The sequence below is a fragment of the Diabrotica virgifera genome, chromosome 2 (genome assembly GCF_917563875.1).
Source record: "Diabrotica virgifera virgifera chromosome 2, PGI_DIABVI_V3a".
NCBI classification, from domain to species: domain Eukaryota; kingdom Metazoa; phylum Arthropoda; class Insecta; order Coleoptera; family Chrysomelidae; genus Diabrotica; species Diabrotica virgifera.
In genome coordinates this window covers 57,173,640-57,198,334 of record NC_065444.1, presented here as the reverse complement: position 1 = coordinate 57,198,334, position 24,695 = coordinate 57,173,640, and the positions used below count along the sequence as shown (strand labels likewise).

The 24,695-nt window shown below is 34.1% G+C and overlaps 1 protein-coding gene across 5 annotated transcripts in view; it reads left to right on the top strand.

The window, feature by feature from the left end:
- LOC114331491 (zinc finger protein 664-like) overlaps positions 1-24,695 on the top strand; it is a 51,750-nt gene that overhangs the window by 10,444 nt on the left and 16,611 nt on the right. For 2 of the 5 annotated variants that reach the window (XM_050643670.1, XM_050643669.1), the window contains exons 4-5: positions 16,368-17,055; positions 20,998-23,004. The exons of 2 other annotated variants lie outside the window; for them this stretch is intronic. In XM_050643670.1, coding sequence (XP_050499627.1) covers positions 16,368-17,055; positions 20,998-21,610 — 1,301 coding nt within the window. In that variant the 3' untranslated portion in view covers positions 21,611-23,004. Of the gene's footprint in view, positions 1-16,367; positions 18,943-20,997; positions 23,005-24,695 lie in introns of those variants that run through there. One more of the 5 variants, XM_050643671.1, reaches the window with a different exon arrangement.

The window sequence follows — 24,695 nt, the reverse complement described above, 5'->3', positions numbered from 1 at the left end:
ACAACTATTCTCATATTTTAAAGTATCTTAAACTGGATACATTGGAGAAGAGAAGAACCATGTTTGATATTTGCTTTGTTTTCAAACTATTGAATGGAATTCCAGAGTGGAATCATGTCCAGAAATTCTTCCACAAATCAAATTTGCTGTTCCACAGAGAATGCTACGGCAAAATAACTTATTGGCTTTCATGCAACAAATTATGGTAGACACTCATTCATGGATCGATCCCTAGAGTTTTTGAATAGAGGAGATATATTGGATGTGTTTAATAACTCTTTGCAGTCATTTAAGAGAACTCTTTTATAAATATTTTAATGTTATATTGCTATTACTTATGTACCAGTTTACTAGTGATAACTTATGTACCTAATGGATTTATTATTTAAGTAACTTTTTGTTAATTTTGTATATGTATATATATATATTTTATATATATATATATATATATATATATATATATATATATATATATGTATATATATATATATATATGTATATATATATATATGTATATATATATATATATATATATATATATATATATATATATATATATATATATATGAAAAATAGATAATTGCATTTCAGTTAGATTCGAACCCCACCGGTGCCCCGACTAGTTTCGACTCATGTCAAGTCGTCATCAGGAGACACTAGGTAGGTGTTCGAAGCTAACTGATTTGCCGCTATTACTTCGTGAATTTATAAACTAAATCCACCAGAGTATACTTAGTACGACCTCTATATGTGAAAAGAGAAAATAATTATTCTCTTGGTAGCCCGGCGAATAGCAAAGTCAAGCTTTATAACAATAAAGCTATGAAAGGCGATGTAACGGAATCCTTTTTCCGACAATACATCATGCAAACACCGTTTGGGCTAACCAATTCGTCTCTTACTGGAGAATACAGTAAAATGAAAAATAGATAATTGCATTTCAGTTAGATTCGAACCCCACCGGTGCCCCGACTAGTTTCGACTCATGTCAAGTCGTCATCAGGAGACACTAGGTAGGTGTTCGAAGCTAACTGATTTGCCGCTATTACTTCGTGAATTTATAAACTAAATCCACCAGAGTATACTTAGTACGACCTCTATATGTGAAAAGAGAAAATAATTATTCTCTTGGTAGCCCGGCGAATAGCAAAGTCAAGCTTTATAACAATAAAGCTATGAAAGGCGATGTAACGGAATCCTTTTTCCGACAATACATCATGCAAACACCGTTTGGGCTAACCAATTCGTCTCTTACTGGAGAATACAGTAAAATGAAAAATAGATAATTGCATTTCAGTTAGATTCGAACCCCACCGGTGCCCCGACTAGTTTCGACTCATGTCAAGTCGTCATCAGGAGACACTAGGTAGGTGTTCGAAGCTAACTGATTTGCCGCTATTACTTCGTGAATTTATAAACTAAATCCACCAGAGTATACTTAGTACGACCTCTATATGTGAAAAGAGAAAATAATTATTCTCTTGGTAGCCCGGCGAATAGCAAAGTCAAGCTTTATAACAATAAAGCTATGAAAGGCGATGTAACGGAATCCTTTTTCCGACAATACATCATGCAAACACCGTTTGGGCTAACCAATTCGTCTCTTACTGGAGAATACAGTAAAATGAAAAATAGATAATTGCATTTCAGTTAGATTCGAACCCCACCGGTGCCCCGACTAGTTTCGACTCATGTCAAGTCGTCATCAGGAGACACTAGGTAGGTGTTCGAAGCTAACTGATTTGCCGCTATTACTTCGTGAATTTATAAACTAAATCCACCAGAGTATACTTAGTACGACCTCTATATGTGAAAAGAGAAAATAATTATTCTCTTGGTAGCCCGGCGAATAGCAAAGTCAAGCTTTATAACAATAAAGCTATGAAAGGCGATGTAACGGAATCCTTTTTCCGACAATACATCATGCAAACACCGTTTGGGCTAACCAATTCGTCTCTTACTGGAGAAGCCTTCGCCTTTCATAGCTTTATTGTTATAAAGCTTGACTTTGCTATTCGCCGGGCTACCAAGAGAATAATTATTTTCTCTTTTCACATATAGAGGTCGTACTAAGTATACTCTGGTGGATTTAGTTTATAAATTCACGAAGTAATAGCGGCAAATCAGTTAGCTTCGAACACCTACCTAGTGTCTCCTGATGACGACTTGACATGAGTCGAAACTAGTCGGGGCACCGGTGGGGTTCGAATCTAACTGAAATGCAATTATCTATTTTTCATTTTACTGTATTCTCCAGTAAGAGACGAATTGGTTAGCCCAAACGGTGTTTGCATGATGTATTGTCGGAAAAAGGATTCCGTTACATCGCCTTTCATAGCTTTATTGTTATAAAGCTTGACTTTGCTATTCGCCGGGCTACCAAGAGAATAATTATTTTCTCTTTTCACATATAGAGGTCGTACTAAGTATACTCTGGTGGATTTAGTTTATAAATTCACGAAGTAATAGCGGCAAATCAGTTAGCTTCGAACACCTACCTAGTGTCTCCTGATGACGACTTGACATGAGTCGAAACTAGTCGGGGCACCGGTGGGGTTCGAATCTAACTGAAATGCAATTATCTATTTTTCATTTTACTGTATTCTCCAGTAAGAGACGAATTGGTTAGCCCAAACGGTGTTTGCATGATGTATTGTCGGAAAAAGGATTCCGTTACATCGCCTTTCATAGCTTTATTGTTATAAAGCTTGACTTTGCTATTCGCCGGGCTACCAAGAGAATAATTATTTTCTCTTTTCACATATAGAGGTCGTACTAAGTATACTCTGGTGGATTTAGTTTATAAATTCACGAAGTAATAGCGGCAAATCAGTTAGCTTCGAACACCTACCTAGTGTCTCCTGATGACGACTTGACATGAGTCGAAACTAGTCGGGGCACCGGTGGGGTTCGAATCTAACTGAAATGCAATTATCTATTTTTCATTTTACTGTATTCTCCAGTAAGAGACGAATTGGTTAGCCCAAACGGTGTTTGCATGATGTATTGTCGGAAAAAGGATTCCGTTACATCGCCTTTCATAGCTTTATTGTTATAAAGCTTGACTTTGCTATTCGCCGGGCTACCAAGAGAATAATTATTTTCTCTTTTCACATATAGAGGTCGTACTAAGTATACTCTGGTGGATTTAGTTTATAAATTCACGAAGTAATAGCGGCAAATCAGTTAGCTTCGAACACCTACCTAGTGTCTCCTGATGACGACTTGACATGAGTCGAAACTAGTCGGGGCACCGGTGGGGTTCGAATCTAACTGAAATGCAATTATCTATTTTTCATTTTACTGTATTCTCCAGTAAGAGACGAATTGGTTAGCCCAAACGGTGTTTGCATGATGTATTGTCGGAAAAAGGATTCCGTTACATCGCCTTTCATAGCTTTATTGTTATAAAGCTTGACTTTGCTATTCGCCGGGCTACCAAGAGAATAATTATTTTCTCTTTTCACATATATATATATATATATATATATATATATATATATATATGTTACACTTGAAGTTTCCGCGGGAGCTATATGTGCTTTCTGTTGTTTTCCGGGTTTGACTCCGCGTTGAATAATTTTGGTTTTGAGAAAAACCATTATTTTGACGACGTTTCGGCAAGATCTCACTTGCCATTGTCAAGTCAGGTAGTTCCGCTTCTCGCTGCTGCTGGAAGTAGACTGAATTTTTATTCACGATACCGTAACTTATATAGTTGATCCTGATGCATTTGCTTGACCTGCGCGTCTCTTGGATCTTGTGATTGGTCCAGTATATGTTGGGGGGTCTGGAAGGGTGACACGCGTAGATGTCGCTGCTTGATTTATTTTGGTCTTTTTCTTCAATACCGTTTTCCATGTTGTAGGAAGCCGTTGCGCATCATCTCTTTGGTTTAGACCGTTGGGATTTCTTTCGATTTCTATCGATTCTCTGATTTCGCGTTTTCTTTTTATTTCTATGTTAGCTAACATCGTTGTTTGGTTCAGGTTTATTGTATGTCCTGTATTTGCGACATGTTGTGCAAGGGATGACGTGATTTCTCCCCTTTCGATGGCATTTCGGTGTTCTTCTCGTCTTACATGGATTCTTCGGTTGGTCTGTCCAATGTACGACTTTCCACAATCCCCACACGGAATCTCGTATACTCCTTGACTTTCTAACGATATTTTGGTTTTTGGTGTTGGTAGAATAGTTGAGATCTTTCTGTCGGTGTTAAATATCGTTTCTATGTTATGTTTTCTCAGCACTCTCCCTATTTTTTCTGTTGTACCCTTCACATATGGCAGAATGGTTTTGCCGATCGGTTTTTCGTCTTCTGTTGGGTCCTTCATTCTTCTTAGAGCATTTTGAGCTTTTTCGATGGTGTATGTTGAGAAGCCGTTTTCTCTTAACGCTGTTTTCACATTGTGCATTTCTTCATTTTGATGTTCTTGGTCTGTCAGTCTTTCGGATCTTGTAATCAAGGTCTTGATGACTGAATGTAATTGTGCAGGATGGTGGTGTGAAGCAGCATTTAGATATCTATCGGTATGTGTCGGTTTCCGATATACTGTATGGCCTATGTGCCCGTCTTGTTTCTTTATTATTAACACATCTAAGAATGGTATTTGATCGTTTTCTTCCAGCTCCATAGTAAACTGAATTTTATGGTGGATATTGTTGATGTGTTCTAAAAATGCCTTTAGTTTTTCTTCTCCGTGGGTCCAGATGATAAAAGTGTCATCCACGTATCTAAGCCAAAGTTTAGGTTTGTATTCAGCTGTTTCTATTGCCCGCTGTTCTATTTCCTTCAGCTATACAACTATACAAATACTAAAAAAAAATCTAAAATAACAAAAAAAATAGTGGAATATGTATAAAAGAATACACATAGTTTCAAAAGTTATGCATCACCCCTCGTATTCACGATGTTTACACTTGTATAAATCCGTATCTTTATCACATATTCAATGGGCCTTTTTTATAAAAAATATACCGTTTTTGGCTTTTTATTTTATTTGAATACTTATTTAATTGACCTGGTTTTGACAAGGTGTAAACATTTGAAAAATTTATTCTGGTGAAAATTTTGAAAAGGTGATTAAAAATTAATAGTACTTTAATTTCTGAGTTGGACCATATAAGAATTATCGATTTAGTTGAAGAAGGCCATTCACAGCGGTTCGTGGCGGAAAGAGTGGGTGTTTCACAGAGTGATGTCTCACGGATATGGAATAGGTTCCTGGAGACAAACTCGATACGGAATAGAGCTCGGTCTGGTAGACCCCGAGTTACCAATGATCGACAGAATGGATATATCAGAATTTCCATCCGTAGAAATTGTTCTATGTCTATAGCAGCCCTCCAAAGAGAATTCAGGCATGCTACAGGAGTCAGAGTATCGTTGGCTACAATAAGAAGAAGAATTTTAGACTCAGGTTTCAGGAGTCGTCGACCAATAAGAGTTTCTCAGCTATAACCTGGATATGTTTTGGACCGCCTCCAGTGGGCTCAAGAACACATATAGCTCCCCCAACAGTTTTGGAATTTTGTGCTTTTTTCAGACGAGATCAGAATCTGTTTAAATAGTGATAATCGGCGAATTCGTGTGTGGCGAGAGTCAACAAGAGCTGCACAACTAGCCACACACGAATTCGCCGGTTATCACTATTTAAACAGATTCTGGTCTCGTCTGAAAAAAGCACAAAATTCCAAAACTGTTGGGGGAGCTATATGTGTTCTTGAGCCCACTGGAGGCGGTCCAAAACATGTCTAGGTTATAGCTGAGGAATTCTTATTGGTCGACGACTCCTCAAACCTGAGTCTAAAATTCTTCTTCTTATTGTAGCCAACGATACTCTAACTCCTGTAGCATGCCTGAATTCTCTGTGGAGGGCTGGTACAGACATAAAACAATTTCTACGGATGGAAATTCTGATATATCCATTCTGTCGATTATTGGTAACTCGGGGTCTACCCGAGTTTGTCTCCAGGAACCTATTCCATATCCGTGAGACATCACTCTGAGAAACACCCACTCTTTCCTCCACGAACCGCTGTGAATGGCCTTCTTCAACTAAATCGATAATTCTTATACGGTCCAACTCAGAAATTAAAGTACGATTCATTTTTAATCACGTTTTCAAAAATTTCACCAGAATAAATTTTTCAAATGTTTACACCTTGTCAAAACCAGGTCAATTAAATGGGTATTCAAATAAAATAAAAAACCAAAAAAGGTATATTTTTTATAAAAAAAGGCCCATTAAATATGTGATAAAGATACGGATTTATAAATGCGTAAACATCGTGAATACGAGGGGTGATGCATAACTTTTGAAACTATGTGTATTAACCTGGGAACTCTCTTTTGTGTCACGTAATCGGTCGCGCGTTAGATTTTATCTTCTTCTTCTTCTTTAAGTGCCGTCTCCTAATGGGAGGTTGGATATCATCATCACTATCTTTACTCTATCTACCGCTGCTCTGAAGAGTTCTATTGAACTGCACTTAAATCAGTCCCTCAAATTCTACAACCATGACACTCTCCTTCCTCCTCTACTCCTTCCTCCTCTTATCTTTCCCTGTATGATCAGTCTTAGTAGTTCATATCGTTGTCCCCTCATTACGTGTCCTAGATATTGTAACTTTCTTAATTTTATCGTGTTTATAATTTCGTATTGTTTGTCCATTTCTCGCAATACTTCCGTGTTAGTTTTTTTTCTGTGTCCATGCTATTCTAAGCATCCTCCTGTAATCCACATTTCAAAGGACTGTAGCTTTTTATGTGTTCTTGTTTCAATGTCCATCTTTTAAGTCCATATTGTAGTATTGAAAACACGTAGATACGACAAAATCAAGATTGAAATACCTTCTTTAGCGTCCTGAAGAGATTTTTGTCATTATTTTATTACAAAGCTGTTATTTTTAGTTATTAACAATTAGCGGTATAGTCCAACTGTATCGTCGCCCCCGTTAGCGGAACTATTTCGATTAGATTTTTTTTGCACAAACTTACTCAAAAAGAGGTCCTTATAACATATCCACAGGGTGCCGACATTTTTGAGTAAGTTTGTGCAAAAAAAATCTAATCGAAATAGTTCCGCTAACGAGGGTGACGATACAGTTGGACTATAGCGCTAATTGTTAATAACTAAGAGTAACAGCTTTGTAATAAAATAATACCAAAAATCTCTTCAAGACGCTGAAGAAGATATTTGAATCTTGATTTTGTCACTTTTTGAATTTCATAATAATAATTTTTAATCGAGTTATGAAGCCTTAAAAATGGCCATTTTCGCATTTTTGAAATTTTTAATTGCGTATAACTCGACAAAAGTCAATTTTAGAGAAAAATGACAAGAGACCTTTTTTGCTCAGAATGACCCAAATTATCTAAAAAAATTTTTGGAAATAAAAAAATTATTTTTGTGAATTTGTTTAAAAAAAATTGTTTAAAAAATTTTTCGACCACGGCACCGCCCAGCACCCTGTGGATATGTTATAAGGATCTCTTTTTGAGTAAGTTTGTGTCAAAAAATCTAATCGAAATAGTTTCGTTAACGGGGACGACGATACAGATGGACTATAGCGCTAATTGTTAATAACTAAAAATAACAGCTTTGTAATAAATTAATGACAAAAATCTCTTCAGAACGCTGAAGAAGCTATTTGAATCTTGATTTTGTCACTTTTTGAATTTCATAATAATCATTTTTGATCGAGTTATGAAGCCTTAAAAATGGCCATTTTCGCATTTTTCAAATTTTTAATCGCGTATAACTCGACAAGTCAATTTTAGAGAAAAATGACAAGAGACCTTTTTTGCTCAGAATGACCCAAATTATCTAAAAAAATTTTTGGAAATAAAAGAATTATTTTTGTGAATTTGTTTAAAAAAAATTGTTTAAAAAATTTTTCGACCACGGCACCGCCCGGCACCCTGCGGATATGTTATAAGGACCTATTTTTGAGTAAGTTTGTGCAAAAAAATCGAATCGGAATAATTGCGCTAGCGGGGGCGACGATACTGTCCGGTCTATATTCATTTTTTTCGAATCCTGAGAAAACTAATAAATATTTTTGAAAAATTTAAACTTAGAATGAAAGACTACATTATTACCGAGGGCTGAAAGTCCCTGAAAACTTCTATAATGTTTATTTTAATAAGTTACAGGGCTGAAAATAAAAGAGAAGTGTGATATTTAATTTCAAATATTTCATTCAATAGAATCTGCTTGTTTATTCTAAGGGGCTTTCCGCCCTCGGTAATAATGTAATCTTGCATCCTGCGTTTAAATTTTTCTAAAATACTTGGTTTTCTCAGGATTCGAAAAAAATCATATTACGATTCAAATGACAGTAAACTCTCGTGACGTAATCTCCATAGATATAACAGAATAGATTAGGCCAGTTCGAAAAATAGCGTAACGCGGATCAGTTCGGGTCGGTGGTCTATCTATCTCTCTCTACCGGCGCTTAGCTTTCTCTCTCTAGCATATGATGGCCTCCGCCTATGTGTAACTGTCGTTCCATTACTTCCACCTCTTGGTAGATACGCTCATACTCGCACGACAGACAAAGATAGCTAGACCACCGTACTTGATATCGGCGGGCGTTACACCCCGATGCACTGAGTGGCGTATGACTAGCCTGATCTATTGTTGACATATCTCTGGTAATCTCACCCTTAATGTTCATTGGTTAGTCGATTTAGACAACCGTAGTAATGTCTAAGAACCGTGATTTATTGCTCACATGTGCAGTGGGGCACCTAGAATTTTCCTCTGGGTGGGGTTGGCTTAGGTACCAAATTTTTTTTTGTATTGTTTGTGAACGACAAGTTACACTATCCTATAGGCAAGGAAATAGCTTCAGAACAACATTAGGAAATAAAGCATTACACTTCTAACTTTTTTAAAGTAAGACGGATCGTTATGAAACCTTTTGCATTAAATTCGGGAGAGTATTAGAAAAATTCTTGAACACTTGGCGTGAGGGACAAATGAGAATTGCATTGTTGTAAGCTGAAAATGCATTTTCCAGTGCTTCTCAAAGTGTTCAAAAAATAAAAATTCACAACTGGGAAAATACCTAATCATGGAAATAACAGGTTTTGAGGTCGCTGAACAGGAATATGGGGTCGGCGAAGCTGTAAGAAGTACCTGGTGCCCGGTATCCCGGTAGGCACCTCGTCTCCTGGAGTTTTATGGAAATTAATTTTATGAAAATCGTTGAAACTTGTTTTTCCGGGGTTATTGAGGTCGCTGAATACGAATATTGCTTCGGCAAAGCTGTATTATGTACCTGGTGCCCGGTATCTATGTCACCTCCTGGAGTTTCATGAAAATTCTTTATGAAAGTAGTTGAAATTTATTATCTCGCGGTTTTTGAGGTCGCTGAACACAAATATTGCATCGAAGATGCTGTTTTAGGTACCTAGTGCCCCCGTATCTACGTCATCTTCTGGAATTTTATAAAAATGCGTTATAAAAATAGTTGAAATTTATTATCTCGAGATTTTCGAGGCCGCTGAGCACGAATATTGCATGGAAAATGCTGAACAAGGTACCTGGTGCCCGGTATCTACGTCGTTTCTTGGAGTTTTATGGAAATTAGTTATGAAATTCAACAGTGAGTAACAATAACAGTAAGTTATTTTAATTCAGAGCGCAAATTATGAAAAAAGAAATAATTTGAAATTCTTTTCAGCGTCAATAATAATTTTTTTTAGATATAAAGATGTCAGAACCTCGAGTATATGATTAAAACTGCCAGTGGTCTTAAAAACCCCGGAATAACAAGTTTCAACAAATTTTATTACGAATTTTCATAAAATTGCTGGAGACGACGTAGATACAGCGTCTTCGTTGTACGATTCGTGTTCCGCGATATCAAAACCCCAAGATAATAAATTTCAACTATTTTTATAACAAATTTCCACAAAGCGACAGGAGATGACGTAGTTACCGGGCACCAGGTACCTCGTACAGCATCGCCCGAAATGTTCAGCGACCTCGACCAAAAATCTAGGGATAACAAGTTTCAACGATTTTCATAATGAATTTCCATAAAACTCCAGGAGTCGACATGCATACTGGGATACCAGGCACCAGGTACCTCTTACAGCTTCGCCGACCCTATATTCCTGTTCAGCGACCTCAAAAACCCCCCGAATATGAAAATGAACTCATTCCCATAATGACTTTCCGAGTTGTGAATTTTTATTTTGTGAACACTTTGAGATGCACTTTGGAAAATGCATTTTCCGCATACAAGAATGCAATTTGCCTTTGTCCCTCATGCCAAGTGTTCAAGAATTTTTCTGAAGCTCTGTCGAATCGAATGCAAAAGGTTTCATAACGATCGGTCATCGGTCTTACTTTAAAAAAGTTAGATGTTTTAGAAGAAAAGTTAGACGATTTTAGTGCTTTATTTCCTCGCCTACTACTATTTTTTATATGCTCTGGGAGGGGGTTTAACCCCCAAAACCCCCCTCGGGTGCGCCACTGCACATGTGATCACCATGACAACGCGAAAGTTATGGATATTTGTATTTGATTATGAAACTGTTCCAAAAAACAGTGTGAAAAAGTAAATCTCATTTAAAATACATTGTTACTTCACGCACACTTTAAACCCGTCACGTACTGCTATCTATAATGACAGTTTTCACAAACTAAAAACTTATACATAATATAGAGCAGATAAAATAATTTATAATTTTATATTGGGTCCTATTCACTGTGTGCAAGTACTTAGAGGGGATACGAGAAACGATCGTGCGCGAGTAACGGAGAAATTTTGCAACTTTCTTAACATATTTGAGGGGTGTAAAATCAAAGTCGGCAATCTCCCATTTCCATAATTTTGGGAAACCGCGAAAAACTGTAGAAACTAGCAAAATTAAATTAACGCAATAAAACTAATAGGAATCATATAAAATTTGGTTTGTGATCGGATGTCCAGAAGGAGGAGCTTAAGAAATTAGTTATTTTCCTTTTTTTAAATATTTTTGTTTGGAGATTTCCGCTTTTGTTTGCAGCGCTAGTAAATTGACTGATATGAAAATGATCTATAAGGATATTACCAGTTTTGGAACTAATTAAACATCATTGTGCCGGTTACTTAATTAGTGAAGACAAATATATTTTGATATTCAACAATAATGTAAAAGCAATTTAAATGCATATCACGTAAAAAAAATATCCGGAAGTTCGGGTATATATTCACAGGTTTTGACAGAGTTCACGACATTAACAGTTGATCACGTGCGAGCGCAACGTGGTTCTTATTCGCCCGCAGCGGAGATTGCCGTGTTTGGTACGCACTCAGCTATAGATATTGCTGCTTTTGATCCTAACATGAATTTTTAACTGCGATTTGTATACAGTTAAGACCGCTTTTGGTTTTTACAAATAGTTTTATCTAACAGATAATAAAAAAACGCAACAAATGGCGTCCCTAACCCAAAACATGAAAAAGTGGAGATTGCCGCCTTTGATTTTACACCCCTCATTTCTTAAATAATTGATATTGTCAAATTGACGTATATTTCTGCCATTGAAGAACATGGGATTTCACAAATGCTGTGTTATAAATTCGTCGCCTTAATACTATAACTTGATAACTCGAAATTAGTAGTTCTGAGATAAACGGGTTTAAAGATTTTAAAGATATTTGTGTTGTTACCATGATGTTGGTAAATACGGAATTCACTCTGCAGCTCTAAAATACTGTTCCTTAATTTTTTGGCTACTGATCTATTTAGGAATATGGTGCAAATTTGTTTTCCAATATGGAAAGTAACATGAAAAATTAAAGTTATCAACTGTTAGCACTACCATAATGTTAACATTTGGTAATGTCGCATGTCGTGCTAAGTGACATCTAAGTGAACTTTTTAACAAAACTAATATTTTAAGCATTATTTTGGTGAAAATTAGCCCTCTGCGATGGGGGTTGCCAGATCTGCTAACAATTCTCGAATTTTTGCATTTACATGAATCGAATAAACAGATAGCAATTACGTGGTAAACTCAATAGTTTCAGAAAAACACGTGCTACAACTAGATAACTAGAGTTATCTAGTTATAGCATTTAGTGTATGTCGTATTCACGATTATTTCGATTAAACAATAGCTTGATAACTTATCTTGTCAAGTTTTAGCACTGAATATTAGGGGCATTTGAGTTTTATCAACTTTCGTCAATCATAAATAAATACTAAACCCGTTTGGAACGAGTTATGAAGTTTTTACACAATATGGAGGCAAATAAAATACATCTTGTGAACTAAACTTACGTGCATAGAAATCGGCCCACTTAAAAATTTGGTCATTTTTGGTGTCTCATATTTCCTAAACCTATTGGCAGATTTAAGTAATTTTTTGAACATGTTATAGCCTGATTGTTTAAAAATACCACTGTAATAATATTGTTGCTAAACAAGTAAACTTTCATTGTATACCGGGTGTACCAATCATACTGTGTTTTTTTCTCAAAGTTCGCATTACGCTGTGGAATATTCTAGCATTTATAAAATACTGAAATTAAAACCCAACTATAGCCTCAGGTTTTCTTAACATTCTGTTTTTTGATTCATTCGTTTATGTTGAATAATAAAAAAAGTTAGGTACTTTAACAACTAGACATGTTCTTCATCAATACACGCTGTTTCTAAATAAGTGCGACAAACTTTAAGGGGTAATTCTGCATGAAAAAATAATGACAAACTTATGTTCGTTTCCAAACAAATGTTTCGTTTCCGAGATACGGGATGATAAAACTGACGATTTATTTACCGCTTTAAAACCAATTGAGATATGCAAATGAAATTTGGTAGGTTTTAAGAGATAGTTATTGCGGATTTTTTGACTAACATAAAATTAAGAATTTTATATTCACCATTAGCGTGCATACGGGTAATATGATCGGTCATACACGCATGCGTGCTAATGGTGAATATTAAATTCTTAGTTTTATGTCAAAAGATGTGCAATAACTACGTCTTAAAACCCACCAAATTTCATTGGCATATCTCAACTGGTTTTAAAGCAATAAAATAAATCGTCAGTTTGTAAGAAAAAATTCAACATCCCGTTTCTCGGAAACGAAACATTTGCGGACATAAGTTTGTAAAGCCAACTGTCATTATTTTTTCATGCAGAATTACCCCTTAAAGTTTGTCGCACTTATTTAGAAACAGCGTGTATTGATGAAGAACATGTCTAGTTGTTAAAGTACCTAACTTTTTTATTATCCAACTTAAACGAATGACTCAAAAAACAGAATGTTAAGAAAACCTGAGGCTATAGTTGGGTTTTAATTTCAGTATTTTATAAATGCTAGATTCCACAGCGTAATGCGAACTTTGAGAAAAAAACACAGTTTGATTGGTACACCCGGTATACAATGAAAGTTTACTTCTTTAGCAACAATATTATCACAGTGGTATTTTTAAACAATCAGGTTATAACATGTTCAAAAAATTACTTAAATTGGCCAATAGGTTTAGGAAATATGAGACATCAAAAATGACCAAATTTTTAAGTGGGCCGATTTCTATGCACGTAAGTTTAGTTATCTCAAAAACGTCAATTTTGGAGTTATCAAGTTATAGTACTAAGGCGACGAATTGTAAAAATTATACACTGTGTCCGTAAAGTATGGAACAAATTCTTTTTTAGCTAAACAGAGCATTTTAAGAAATAATCCTGAAACACGTCGATTTTTGATTTTAATTTACCGTATTTTAAAATAATATTCTAATATACAGGGTGAATTACTTTCGAGTAATGACGTCACCGTTATTTTTTTTAATGGAACGCCCCCGTTTTGTCTCAATTTTCGGATTACTCTAGTTGAGCTGATTCCAAAAATGTATCACATGTTGATTCAAATTGGTACAGGGTGGACAAAAATACAATAGTTTTGTCTGTGCTCATAATATTAAATTTTAATTAATTTTTGATATTAAATTAAATTAAACAATATCAAAAATTAATTAAAATCAAAAATTAATTAAAATATCAAAAATACAATAAGTATTTTTGATAATATTGTTAATTTAACTAACGCGTTACTTTATAAACACACCAAGCTATTGTATTTTTGTGCACCCTGTACCAATTTGAATCAACATGTGATACATTTTTGGAATCAGCTCAGCTAGAGTAATCTGAAAATTGAGACAAAATGGGGGTGTTCCATTAAAAAAAATGACGGTGACGTCATTACTCGAAAGTAATTCACCCTGTATAGTAGAATATTATTTTAAAATACGGTAAATTAAAATCAAAAATCGACGTGTTTCAGGATTATTTCTTAAAATGCTCTGTTTAGCTAAAAAAGAATTTAAAATTCATGGTGACGTTTCAATTATTACTTTAATCATCGTCAGAATAATAAGCTTCTTGAGCGGATGCTTTTAAATAATTTTAAAGGAACAAACATAATTCATGAAAACGTAAAAAATGACATTGACAATCATTGGGTTCCATAAAAATCATTCCAAAAAAAAAAGAATTTGTTCCATACTTTACGGACACAGTGTATGTTGCTCCACAATACTGATATGATATGCAATTATGGAGCGTTTCACGTTTAGAATAGTGAATAGAACATTCCGGAGGTAGCCCCATGTATTTCTAATGAGCGAAAGCAGCGCGGCGATGCCATGTCGTACTGACTAGAATGAATCGTATACAGAGACATGTAAAAGGATAGACTTGGCTAGGGATATGCCACTCAATGCATCGGGGTGTAACGTCGATATCAAGTACGGTGGTCTAGCCATCTTTGTCTGTCGTACGAGTGTGAGCGTATCTACCAAGAGGTGGGAGTAACAGAACGACAGTGACACAGAGGCGGCAGCCATCCTAGAGAGAGAACGCTAAGCGCCCGTAGAGAGAGATAGATAGACCACCGACCCGAACTGCTCCGCATTACGCTACTTTCGGAGCTGGCCAAATCTATGTGTATAATATCTTTGATCGTATATCGGCAGTCAAGTACGCGAGAGGTTTGGCAATACTGATCCTCGTAAGTGTAATGTTCTATTATTAACTTGAAATAAAGATTATTAAAGTGAATTTAGTTAATAATTGTATTTTGCATGTAGTACTGCATTTTATTAATTAATTTTATTTACTCAATACCTGCAATGTTTACCTTTTAATAACATAACCTCAGTCTTACTTTTTCTTCTTAGTCTTTTTTTGGGCTATGGCATAGCCGCTTTTACTTAACAAGCCATGAAGTTGAAACTTAACAACATGTAATGGTGGACCGGTTAAGTCTGTCAGTTCTCATTTGTTTGTATACAATATTCACCATATTTACAGAGAAACTGAAACATTTTACAATGTTTCGTGCTACAAATAAAGAGCTTTAAAAGGTACTCGTATGTTATTAAGATAATTCTAGTTCAAACAGCTTGTTTTTTGCAGTAAAGGAGAGACAACTGGAGAAGATTGCTATGATTATTTGCAAAGGGATGGTTTGTGTTTAGCAACGGATTCAGTAAAATGTATTTATTATCACCTTTGTTTAACCTTTGAATTTATTATTAAAAATCCCAATCTTAAAAAATTATTTTTGCAAAACAATTATTGTCACTTGATGTTATTATGATCTTTGGTAATGAAAAGTTTACAACAGCATGAAGGATTTCACTTAAAATTTTGAATTTTAGTGTGAATGTAGGGAAAATGCCTTCAAAGTTTATTCTATTGTTATAAAAATGATGTGTAATATTGTTTTAAATAATTATACAAGAATAGCAGCCTTCAAAGTAATGGAATCTTCAAAAAAGTATAAAAAGAAATATAACGATAAGGGCGATAACAAAAAAGAAAGTTATCTACTCTAAACCCCAGCAATGCACATCAAACATTGTCAGCAATTGTTTTTATAGTTATTTTACACATTTTCTTGTCAGTTTCCTTTTTTGTATAATAAACGCTACTTACAAGGAATTACTTTTAATTTGATTTTGTAAAAGCTTCTAGTTAATATATTTTCCTGTTCAATTAAAAAAATAGTATAAATTTTACTTGAATTTGTAATTTAAAATCGTGGTTTCGAAAGCGGTAGTCCAAAAGTTAGATTACCGACGTCATCAATTGCGACGTTGCCTTTTTCTCTTCATGGCTATGACCTTGACAATTATCCAGTAACCAGGACTAATATAATAATTGGCCAATATAATTAAAAGTGCTAAAAATGTTGCTGAGCTATGAAACCAGATGCCGCTCTTTCGAACTTGCACGGTCCCAATTTTAATAATGAAAACGTTTTATTATAAAAAGTTCTTTTTTATAAAAGTGTAATTATTTGTTATTTTTTCTCTGTAAAAACATTTTTATCGTTGGTTTGTATTTTAGATTGTCTTCAGGAGGAGAATACAATGAAAATTTTGAAAATAGCTGAAAATTCATCTCTCAAAGAAAAATATAGCAGTAGAAATACTGAAGAATTAAATATAAGTATGAAACTTGAGACTGGCGAAAAACCCTACATGTGTCAAATTTGTTTAAAGCAGTTTTCCGGAAGTTTAAAAAGACATTTGAAATCCCATGAAGAAAAACCTTACAAGTGCGAAATTTGTTTTAAGCAATTTGCTCACAAAAATTCTTTGTCTATACATAGAAAAGTTCACACTGGGGAAAAACCTTATAAATGTGAAATTTGTTTTAAACAGTTTACTCGAGGACAAAATTTGAAAATTCATTTGAGATTTCACACTGGGGAAAAACCTTACAAGTGTGAAATTTGCTTTAAACAGTTTTCTCAGCTAGGAACTATGAAACGACATATGAGATTTCACACTGGGGAAAAACCTTACAAGTGTGAAATTTGCTTTAAACAGTTTTCTCAACTAGGAACTATGAAACAACATATGAGAGTTCACACTGGGGAAAAACCTTACAAGTGTAAAATTTGCTTTAAACAGTTTTCTCAACTAGGAACTATGAAACAACATATGAGATTTCACACTGAGGAAAAACCTTACAAGTGTGAAATTTGCTTTAAACAGTTTTCTCAACTAGGAACTATGAAACAACATATGAGGTCACATACTGGAGAAAAACCGTACAAGTGTGAAATCTGTTTTAAGCAGTTTACTCGAATGAATCATTTGAAAAATCATTTAAGGATACATACTGGAGAAAAACCATACAAGTGTGAAGTTTGTTTAAGGCAGTTTGCTCACAAAATAACTTTGGATAAACATAGAAGAGTTCACACTGGTGAAAAACCTTACAAGTGTGAAATTTGTTTTAAGCAGTTTGCTCACAAATCATCTTTGGATATACATACGAAAGTTCACACTAGGAAAAAATCTTAAAGTGCAAAATTTGTTTTAACACATTCGGTGACCATCTTGAACAACCACCACATGGCTGATATCACGTACTTAAATGGTTCAGTTAGTAACGAAATACCACCGCCGACACTCGTGCGTCGTCGGCACCCTTGATGAAACCCTTATGTCGACACAATGTCGGCTTAGGCAGTAAACAAGTTAAACAGTATTCTCGATAAAGTAATTGAAGACACAAGTGCATGAAGGGTCTATGTGACAAATTTTTCAAAACATGTTTTTATGTTAAAAGAAAGTTGTTCGAACCTAAAAATCTTTCAAACAAGCCAAACATGTTTTAAAATTAATATTAATAATAAGTTACTAGAGCAGAGGTTCTCAATCTGTGGTACATGTACCACTGGTGGTACATATCATTATTGGCGGTGGTACACAAAACACAGAAAAAATTAAAATATTAGTACTTAGTAAGTATTGATAACACAATTTAAAAATAATAGGTGGTACCAAAAATAATAAAAATAACTGTAGGTGGTACATCACTCAAAAAGGTTGAGAACCGCTGTACTAGAGTATAAAATAAAGGATCTATGTACACAGTAAATTTTAAAATGTAAGTGCATAAAGGATCTATGTACACTTTTTATATATAAAAAATATATAATAAATTTTTTTTAAGTTTTTTTAAGTGTTAATAAACATATTAGTTTTAGGACTACCTATCCTATAAATTTAGTCTATGTAGATCTTATAGTAAAAAACTTCTAGTATAAAAACTTTAACTTCATTTTTCTCAGTAACTTGCAAATGTCATATAGACCCTTCATGAACTTGTGTCTTCAATTTGTAAAGACATTTGATAGTACCCACCGTCAGTGTACAGTGTACAAATTGTTTTTATCAGTTCCTGAAGTATGGTTTTAAAAAAAAATTACCGAAGATTGTCACACTTAAGGAAATTTAAGTTCATTTATGATTTAATATTAGTAGTACATATGCATATTGTTATACTAACATTACAGAATTTTATTGTGCTATACAGAGTGGGCGAAAGAAAAGAGTTCACCTCGATATTTGGCAGTATTTATTAGATTTTAAGGAAATGAAGAAACAGGTCGATTTTTGATCTAAGGGGGACACATTTTTACGGTACATACATCTGTCATTTGTCAACCCCCTCCTTTTCATTTCCCCCACACCTTATTTTTAAATAGGGAATAGGGGTCGTGTGCTACCTCATTTGACAGGTTATTCAATTCTCTATTCAGTAATATTAACATTGACGTAATTATTTATACAGGGTGTCCAAGAAAAATGATGTTAAATTAAATTCATTGACACAAAAAGAAGAATGTATGCAATTTATTTACCTCAAAATACATGCTACTACTGACAGAAAACAGAGAAAAATGTTTATTTGACAAATAAATATTGTTTTTCGCTTAAATTCAATATTGAACATACCAAGAGGCAGATGGTGGCAGCTTGAACATTGTAATTAAGCGAAAAGCAATGTTTATTTATCAAAAAACATTTTTTTCTGTTTTGTCACAGCAGTTGAGTGTATTTTGAATTAAATAAATTACATAAATTCTTCTTTTTGTGTCAATTAATTTAATTAAAATATTTTTTTCTTCGACACCCTGTATAAATAATTATGTTAATGTTTATATTACTGAATAGAGAATTGAATAACCTTTTAAATGAGCTAGAACACAACCCCTATTCCCTATTTAAAATATGGGGAGGGGAAGTGCAAGAGAGGGGGTTGACAAATGTATGTACCGTAAAAATGTGTCGCCCTTAGATCAAAAATTGACCTGTTTCGTCATTTCCTTAAAATCTAATTAATACTGCCAAATATCGAGGTGGACTGTTTTCTTTGGCCCACTCTGTATAATTGAATACATTATTATTTATTTATTCATACAATTGCTTTATTTAACCTTATGCTGAGGCCACACTAACGTCTAATTCCGTTAATAATTATCGCATTATTTGACATTAAAGAGAGGTGTGGACTGCAACAAACTTAAGTTTGGGAATATGATTCATAACACGACGATGGGCAGTGGTTCTTGTTTACTAGTGTTACCATGGAAACGGCCAGTTTGGTGATTATTCACTTTAATTGAATATATAATAATATAATAAGCTAGTCTTCTACAGCTGTCGCCGCTTCTCGCATCCTAATTTCCAGCGTTTTCTGTCGAAGCAATCTTCAGTTTTTAGGTCTGTGGCGGTCATTGCATTTTCGACATGTTCTCTCCAGGATCGTCTTGGTCTACCTCGTTTTCTTCCAGTGGGTGGAGTCCATTTTTCCATTTTTTTCGGCCATCTACTTTCGGACATTCTCTGAAGGTGTCCATACCAGTTAAGTCTTTTGGCTTTGATTGTGTAATTGAGTATACGTATTAAAAATTATTTTAAATTTCCTTCCGCCAGTGCTAGAAACAGCCCGTCCACCTGCGCGAAACAGTACCTACGTCACACTCCCAAACTTATGTTTGTTGCAATTTTGCCACGACTTAGCGCGCTAATTTGTTATTGTTATTGCCATTATTAATCTCGTTAAACGTTAGGCGATAGTTCGAGTGTCGGTTCCTTTCGACACATCAAAGGAGTTACTCTGTCACCTATCGCGTTGTTTTGACTACACTAGCGCTGTTTTAGTTATACGCAACAAGTTCTAACTTGCAATGCAGCAGTGTAATTTGTTTTGTGACATACATACTATTCTACGAAAATCAAGTGGTGTAATGAAAAAATAATCGAATTTTTAACAGTGTTTGAATGTTGAAACACTATTGAAACAGAACCTTGTCTGTGGGACCCCCGAGAAAAATCACACAAAAATCGTGGTGGTTCATGGTTTTTGCTTGATCCATTTATAAAATAATAAATTCATGAAATAATAACTAGCACTCATAAAATATACAGCATACTAGCTTCGACTTCTATCTTGAAATTATTTGATTAAAAAACGCGTTTAATAGTGACTACGCGCTAAAGTGTGGCCAGTCACTTTAATACATCATTTTTGGTGTATAAATTAATACGATAATGAATGTTAACGTTAGTGTCGCCCTAGCATTAAGCTAGTCCCTTAAATAACAAGAAACTGATGTAAATACCCGGAAAAATAATTTTTATTACTGTTTTCAATTTTTGTTGCTATTTTTTCTTTGTAAAAACATTTTTATGGTTGGTTTGTATTTTAGATTGTCTTCAGGAGGAGAACAAAATGAAAACAGCTGAAAATTCATCTAAAAAAAATGTAGCAGTAGAAAAACTGAAGAAACAGAATTAAATATTAGTATGAAACTTGAGACTGGCCAAGAATCCTACATGTGTCAGATTTGTTTAAAGCAGTTTTCCGGAACAAATAGTTTAAAAAGACATTTGAAATCCCACGAAGAAAAACCTGAACATAGAAAAGTTCACACTGGGGAAAAACCTTACAAGTGCGAAATTTGTTTTAAGCAATTTGCTCACAAAAAATATTTGTCTATGCATAGAAAAGTTCACACTGGGGAAAAACCTTATAAATGTGAAATTTGTTTTAAACAGTTTACTCGAGGAGAAAATTTGAAAATTCATTTGAGATCTCACACTGGGGAAAAACCTTACAAGTGTGAAATTTGCTTTAAACAGTTTTCTCAACTAGGAACTATGAAACAGCATATGAGATTTCACACTGGGGAGAAACCTTACAAGTGTGAAATGTGTTTTAATCAATTTGCTTACAAAAAATCTTTGGATAATCATAGAGAAGTTCACACTGGGGAAAAACCTTACAAGTGTGAAATTTGTTTTAAGCAGTTTACTCGAGGAGGAAGTTTGAAAATACATTTGAGAGTGCACACGGAAGAAAAGCCTTATAAGTGCGAAATTTGTTTTAAGCAGTTTGTTCACAAAATTACTTTGAATATACATAAAAAAGTTCACACTGGGGAAAAACCTTACAAGTGTGAAATTTGTTTTAAGCAGTTTACTCAAAAAAGTTCTTTGAATAGACATAGGAGAGTCCACACAGGGGAAAAACTTTACAAGTGTGAAATTTGTTTTAAACAGTTTTCTCAAATAGGACATATGAAACAACGTGTGAGATTGCACACTGGAGAAAAGCCTTACAAGTGTGAGATCTGTTTTAAACTGTTTACTCGAATGTATCATTTGAAAGATCATTTAAGGATACATACTGGAGAAAAACCTTACAAGTGTGAAGTTTGTTTAAGACAATTTGCTCACAAATCATCTTTGGATGTACATACGAAAGTTCACACTAGGAAAAAATCTTAAAGTGAAAAGTTTGTTTTAAACAATATTCTCGAAAAAGTAATTTGTAAAGACATTTGATAGTACCCACCGTCAGTGTCCAAATTGTTTTGATCAGTTCCTGAAGTAGGTCATTTGAAAAAAAAAACATTTTACTGAGGACTGACACACATGGAAATTTAAGTTTATTTATGATTTTATATTAGTATAGCGCGTCTCACGTTTCTCGTGTAATAAAATAAGTTAAATGGGAAAATAGCACAGTCACAGAATAACTAACCACGCAGAAGTGAATCTGACTGTATGTCGTTTCCATTGATTTTGTTGGGACCGAAATATTTGACCTTGTGCACCACTTATAGAATAGAACTTAATGTTCTAAGATTCTAAGGAACATTCCATTCCAAGTAATGTAATATTTTTGACAAGTTGTGATTAATTAAATATGAAATATAAAACTTAACTATAAAATATAAACAAAATATTAAATAAAACATATATAAATATAAAATTTAACTGTAAACAACTGTCGCTGTCAGTCGCATAAGTGAGGTTGCACCACTTACGTGACGCATGAGCATGAAAATTATGTTACCGTTTTCGGCCTGAGTTTCGCTTCTGTGTGGTTAGTTATTCTGTGGCACAGTGTTGCTTGATCTAACTAAAACTAATCACTTATACTCACTTCTGTCACTTATACAGTCCGTCCAATATAGTTACCGTTGCACGTCATCCGCGTCATAGCCCGTGACGTCACATGATACAAACACGAAATATTTAGGCGGTAGGTCTGTTCCTTGTTAGATTCATTTAGCCGAGTACACGGGAATTAAAGCCACTTGACATATTTTATTATATAAATATAGTCTATTATAAATTATAGAATAGAAATAATATTGTAAGATTTCTATTAATGTACATTTAAAGAAACATACCCTAACTTGTTTCATGTAATTTGTATAAGTGGAATATAAAACGTTTTTATAAAGCACACTTGTTCGGATTACACTCTAACTGCGATCGAACAAAGGTGACATTTTGGCATAAATTGGTAACATTTATTTGACAGTTGCGGGGATCACACTTCATATTTGTTTTTATTCTTTACTATACGCTCTGAGCTTCGCTGGTGGCGCTCCTAGCGGATTACTGGAATTATCTTTCACCGGTAATTTTTAAATTTATTATTTAATTGTTATCGCTTAACATTTACAACGCAAAAAATTAATCAAATTGTAATCGATTTTTTTAAGATTTTGCTAATCATTTTGACGTTCTATTGATAAAATATGAATTTCTTACTTCGGATACTTTCACAATTATCGTGTAGATGGCGCTAAGATTTTTAGATTAAATTATAATTACATATTACGGAACATTAAAAAAACTTAAATTCAGTATTTAAAACGTAAGTATATTTAAGGTAAAAATACACTCCTGGCCAAAAAAACCTGGACACCTTAAAAAAGGGTCATTTTTGATGTCTCGAATCTCATAAATCAGTTGTCCGATTTTAGTGATTTTTTTAATATGTTATAGCCTTATTCTCTAAGAATATGGTTGTAGTAATAGTGTTGTTGAACATGTAAATGTCATTGTATACCGGGTGTAACAATAATACTGTGTTTTTTCCTGAAAGTTCGTAACACCCTGTGGAATATTCTAGCATTTAAAAAATATTGAAATTAAAACTCAGTTGTAGCCCTAGCCTCTCTTAACATTCTGCTTTTTGACTCATTCACTTATGTTGGATAATGAAAAAGTTAGGTACTTTGCCAAGTAGCCACGTTCTTCATCAATATAGGGTGTTTCTAAAAAAGTGCGACAAAATTAAAGGGGTAATTCTGCATGAAAAAATAATGACCGTTTAATTTATAAACATATGTCTGCAAATGCTTCGTTTCCGAGATACCGGGTGTTCAATTTTTTCTTACACACTGACGATTTATTTATTGCTCTAAAACCGGTTGAGATATGCAAATGAAATTTGGTGGGTTTTAAGAGGCAGTCATTGCGCATTTTTGACTACAATTATGTATTTTATATTCACCATTGGCGTGCATACGGGTCATATTACCCGATCATATTACCTGTATGCACGCCAATGGCGAATATAAAATTTTTAGTTGTATGTCAAAAAATGTGAAATAACTACGTCTTAAAACCTACAAAATTTCATTTACACATCTCAACCGGTTTTAGAGCAGTAAATAAATCATCTGTTTGTAAGAAAAAATTCAACATCCCGTATCTCGGAAACGAAGCATTTGCGGACATATGTTTATAAAGCAAACTGCCATTAATTTTTCATGTAGAAGCAACCCTTAAAGTTTGTCGCACTTATTTAGAAACACCCTGTATTGATGAAGAACATGGCTAGTTGTCAAAATACCTAACTTTTTTATTACCCAACATAAGTGAATGAGTCAAAAAGCAGAATGTTAAGAAAGGCTAAGGCTACAATTGAATTTTAATTTCAATATTTTTTAAATGCTAGAATATTCCACAGGGTGTTACGAACTTTCAGGAAAAAGCACAGTATTGTTGTTACACCCAGTATACAATGACATTTACATGTTCAGCAACACTATTACTACATCCATATTCTTAGAGAATAAGGCTATAACATTAAAAAAATCACTAAAATCGCACAACGGATTTATGAGATTCGAGACATCAAAAATGACCCATTTTTAAGGTGTCCAGGTTTTTTTGGCCAGGAGTGTATTTTTACCTTAAATATACTTACGTTTTAAATACTGAATTTAAGTTTTTTTAATGTAACGTAAGATTATAACTTAATTATTGTTTTCTATTTCTAATGTTTTTATTTATTTACATTGAATATTAATTTGTTTTGTTGTATAATCCAATTCGCAATAATTATGTGATATATTTGATTTAAAATAAATTCAAGGATTTTTTGTAATTGGGCAACAATGTCAACTTAGATCTCTGACGTAGATAATGACGTGCAACGGTAAGTATATTGGACCGACTGTAATCATTTCGGTCTGTGCTGATGCTATGTGTCACGGCAATTCTAGGTTATATACACACACCGGCAAAATTAGCCGAACACCTTAAAAATGGAACATGTTTGATATCT